Source organism: Bison bison, unplaced genomic scaffold (genome assembly GCF_000754665.1).
Source record: "Bison bison bison isolate TAMUID 2011002044 unplaced genomic scaffold, Bison_UMD1.0 scf7180017864285, whole genome shotgun sequence".
NCBI lineage: Eukaryota > Metazoa > Chordata > Mammalia > Artiodactyla > Bovidae > Bison > Bison bison.
Genome location: NW_011494857.1, coordinates 78,380 through 82,635, shown reverse-complemented (window position 1 = coordinate 82,635; position 4,256 = coordinate 78,380). Strand labels below are relative to the sequence as shown.

Here is a 4,256-nt window from a genome sequence, read left to right as displayed (position 1 = left end):
TCACCCAATAATTGATTGAAAGTGAAAGTCGTGTCCGACTCTTTGTGACCCCACAGACTATACAGACCATGGAATTCTCCAGGCCAGAATACTGGAGAGCATAGCCGTTCCCTTCTCCAGGGGAATCTTCCCAACCCAGGGATCAAGCCTAGGTCTCCCACACTGCAGGCGGATTCTTTACCAGCTGAGCCACAGGGAAGCCCAAGAATACTGGAGTGGGTAGTCTATCCATTCTCCAGCATATCTTCCTGACTCAGGAATTGAACCAGGGTCTCCTGCATTGCAGGCAGATTCTTTACCAACTGAGCTATCAGGGAAGTCCCCAATCATGAATTAGCTATTGTCATTCCAATAAGATTAAACATTCCAGTAAGATTAACAGTTTTATTAGTGTTCCATGACCTATGAAGTGGGAGAAGAATACAATTTCTTCATATAATCTGTATATTCAGTGTTAAAACTAAAGGGGAGTAACATGTGAAATGATCTGAGTATTGCTGACACGTGTTCACTCTCAATAATTATTGGTCACTCACAGTATCATTATGATTATTGTCACTAACTAGAATTATTTAACAATTATTTAGCAATTACAAGGAATGAAAGTATAATTTTCACTCTCCCTATTGTTGAGTATGTGAACATGTGAAGGCTTTGGTCCTCAGAGAGATAGAAGGTGGGTACAATGAAGTAACAATTGCTATTATGAATTTTCAATGTGGCAGACATGAAAATTCTCTTAGCCCAGTCCCTGAAACGTGAAATCACTTAATACATGTTCATTATGTTAATGATTGGACCTCCGGGGGGCTCAGTGGTAGAGAATCCCCCCTTTCCAAAGCAGGAGACAGGTTCGATACCTGTGTCAGGAAGATGCCCTAGAGAAGGAAATGGCAACCCACTCCAGTATTCTTACCTGGAGAATCCCACAAACAGAGGAGCCTAGCAGGCTACATGCCACGGGGTCACAGTTGATGGGGTCACAAAAAGAGTCAGACACAACTTACTGACTAAGCAACAACAGCAAAATGTTTATGATTAAATGGCAAACAAGAACTGCCTCCTGTAGTCCATGTAGATATAATATAAATTCAACCCCACAACCTGTGCGTCTAAAGCAAGTTCTTGACTCCTATGTTCAAAGAGAGAGATTTCAGGGACTGCCCTGGTGGTCCCGTGGTTAAAACTCTGAACTTCTGAAGCAGGAGATGTAGGTTCAATCCCTGCTCAGAGAATTAATATCCCATGGGCTACACAGTGCAGCCAGAGATTTTCTAAAAATGTTTAATTAGATTGCTATAAAGAAGAGAGAGAGAGAGATCGCTGTTCACCCTAAACTAGCACATCGTTTCTTAACCAGCTATTGTGTGGTGTTAGTCACTCAGTCGTGTCTGTCTGACTCTTTGCAACCCTGTGGACTGTAGCCTGCCAGGCTCCTCCGTCCATGTCTCCAGGCAAGACTACTGGAGTGGGTTGCCATTCCTTTCTCCAGGGGATCTTCCCGACCCCAGTGCAAAATAAAAAATTTAGGGGAAAAAGAAAAGAGAGAGATCTCAGTCCATGGTTTCTCAATTTCCCTCCAGCTTCTTGTCACTATGCCTTTTTATCTAGTTTTCAATTTTATTTTTAATTATCTTCAAACTAAGAGAAATCTTACCAGAAATACACAAAAAAATTCTTGTACATGATTCACACAGATTCACCAGTGGTAACGTTTTCCAACATTTGCTAGACTATGTTCTCATTTTTTTCACTCTCATGGATAATATTAACTTTTTTAACCACTTGAGAAAAAGTTACTGATATCATTTCCTTTTATCCCTCTACACTTCAGAGAATATTTTCTAAGGCCACAGATATTTCCTTTATAATCTTAGAAAAATGATAGAAATCGAGGAATTTAGTATTGATGCAATGTTACTATCTAATCGACATTGTGCCTTCAAATGTGGCCAGCTGTCTCAATAATAAAATGACAGCATCTTCTGTGGCCCAGGATTCAATCTAGGATTTAGTTTACATCCTCCCTTTTCCTTTCTGTGGACCATATCCTCAGCTTTTCTTTTCTTAGGGTTGTTTTTTTTAAATAACAATTTGATAATTTGAATGGTACCAGATAATTATTTTGTACAGCTTCCTCAATTAGAGTTTACACAATATGTTCTCATTAATACCTTCAGGTCTAGACTTCACGTTTTAAATATGCACGCCCAAAAAAGGAAGGAAGCAAGCAAGAGACTTCTCTGAAAGTCCAGTGGTTAAGACGCCAACCTTCCAAATCAAGGTGCACAGAATTCAATCCCTAATCAGGGAACTAAGATGCCACATACCTCCTGGCATGGCCAAAAACAAACAAAAAAGAAAAAAGGAGAGAGAGTAAATTTACTGTGGGGAAATCTAACAAACATTAGCTCGGCCAAGTGATCAAGGTCAATGGTGAGTTTTCAGGTTGATAGTGAAAGCCCTTGAAATGTTGGGGCTATAATAGTATTTCACCTCCATGATCATCGTCTCGAAAACCCAGAAACCCAGTCAAATTATCAGACGAACATGGAGTACACCCCAAGAGAGGGACCTTCTCCAAAATATCTGACCAGTCATCCTCGAAATTGTCAAAGTCATCAAAGACAAGGAAAGTCTGAGAAATTGTCACAGCCAAGAGAGACCTAAGGAGACATGAAGACCCAATGTAATGTCATGTCTTGGATGGGATCTTGGACCAGAGAAAGGATATTAGGTAAAAACTAATGAAATCTGAATAAAATATGGACTATCAGAATTCTTTATATTATCTTTACAATTTTCCTATACATGTAAAAATGTTGCAAATAAATAATAATAAAGCTTATTTAAAATACTTTTTCAGGCTATGCTTGTGGTCCAGTTATTAGGATCCTGCCTGCCAATGCAGGGACACAGGAAGTTTCCACATGCCATGGGCCAACTGAGCCCCTGTGCCACATATTCAGCCCAGCTGCCTAGAGCCAGTGCTCCGCAACAAGAGCGTAACCCCTGCTGGCTGCGACTAGAGAAAGCCCGCGCACGGCAATGAAGACTCACAGCAGCCAAAAAAATAAATACATAAAATTTTAAAAACAACACTTATCAAAGTGATTCATTAAAAAAAATAATAAACTAAAATATATTTTCTTAATTCACCATATGTCTGCACCCTCCATCTTGTTACTAAACTCCTGGTTTCCTCCCATGATGTCAAACTCAGGTTAATCCAGAATGTTCCCTGAATGACTTCACGATTGCCCAATATTGTCAGTCTTGTGACCCTTTCTTTTCATCAGTAGGCACAGTCCTCAGTGAACTGGGAAAGATTAATGATTGTTTGATGTTGATTATAAAATGGATCTCCCAGTCCAACAGTGACTATGCTGAGGCTGAAACACCCACGAGAGATACAAAGATCTCATTGTCGTGACAGGAGAGTGTGTGTGGTTTGAAGGGATACCCTTCCCGAGCATGGAATTCCCATCTGAACACCTGAGAGAGGTGCAGGAGGATTTTATTATTAAAGATGAGGATGTCTTACTGCTGACTTACCCCCAATCAGGTAAGGAAGCAGGACCAGATGCTGAGAAAGGCTTCCTCATTCATTCAGCAGACAGGCGGGACTTCTGTATGCCGACAATGCGTTGGGGGAATAGAAATGTGCACTGATACCGCTGAAGAGCTGACTCATTGGAAATGACCCTGATGTTGGGAAAGATTGAGGGCAGGAGGAGAAGGGGGCAACAGAGGATGAGATGGTTGGATGGTTTCACTGACCCAATGGACATGAGTTTGAGCAAACTCTGGGGCGTAGTTGAGGACAGGGAAGCCTGGCGTGCTGCAGTACACAGGGTCACAAAGAGTCAGACATGATGGAACAACTGAACAGCAACAGCCACTGGCTTTCAGAGAAAAGGATCTAGACAGGCAGTTACACAATAAGCTGAGAGCTCAGAGGGATAACCTAAGGCATCAGGGGAACCCACGGGAATGAATCACAAGGCAAATTCAGGTGTTTGCAGAGAGGAGTGGAAGGAGATGGCTGGCCAGGGAAGTCTATAGAAGAAATGGGGGAGGGAGGTAATTATTTGAGATGATGTCTATGTTAATTAGTTTGATTGTGGTGGTCATTTCACAATGTGGTGTTATTGTTTAGTCGATAAGTCACATCCAATTCTTTTGGGACCCCATGGACTGCAGCTCACCAGGCTCCTCTGTCTTTGGGATTCTCCAGGCAAGAATACTGGAATGGG

General features: G+C 41.6%; 1 protein-coding gene across 5 annotated transcripts in view; it reads left to right on the top strand.

Annotated features, from left to right (window-relative positions):
- The first annotated feature begins 3,392 nt into the window (after window positions 1-3,392).
- Window positions 3,393-4,256, top strand: part of LOC104995597 (bile salt sulfotransferase-like) — a 23,322-nt gene continuing 22,458 nt past the window's right edge. For all 5 annotated transcript variants that reach the window (XR_826069.1, XR_826068.1, XM_010849533.1 and 2 more), the window contains exon 1: window positions 3,393-3,565. Coding sequence is in view for 3 of the 5 variants with exons in the window: in XM_010849533.1 (XP_010847835.1) it covers window positions 3,475-3,565 (91 nt within the window). In the remaining 2 variants the exon portion in view is untranslated. The remainder of the gene's footprint in view (window positions 3,566-4,256) is intronic.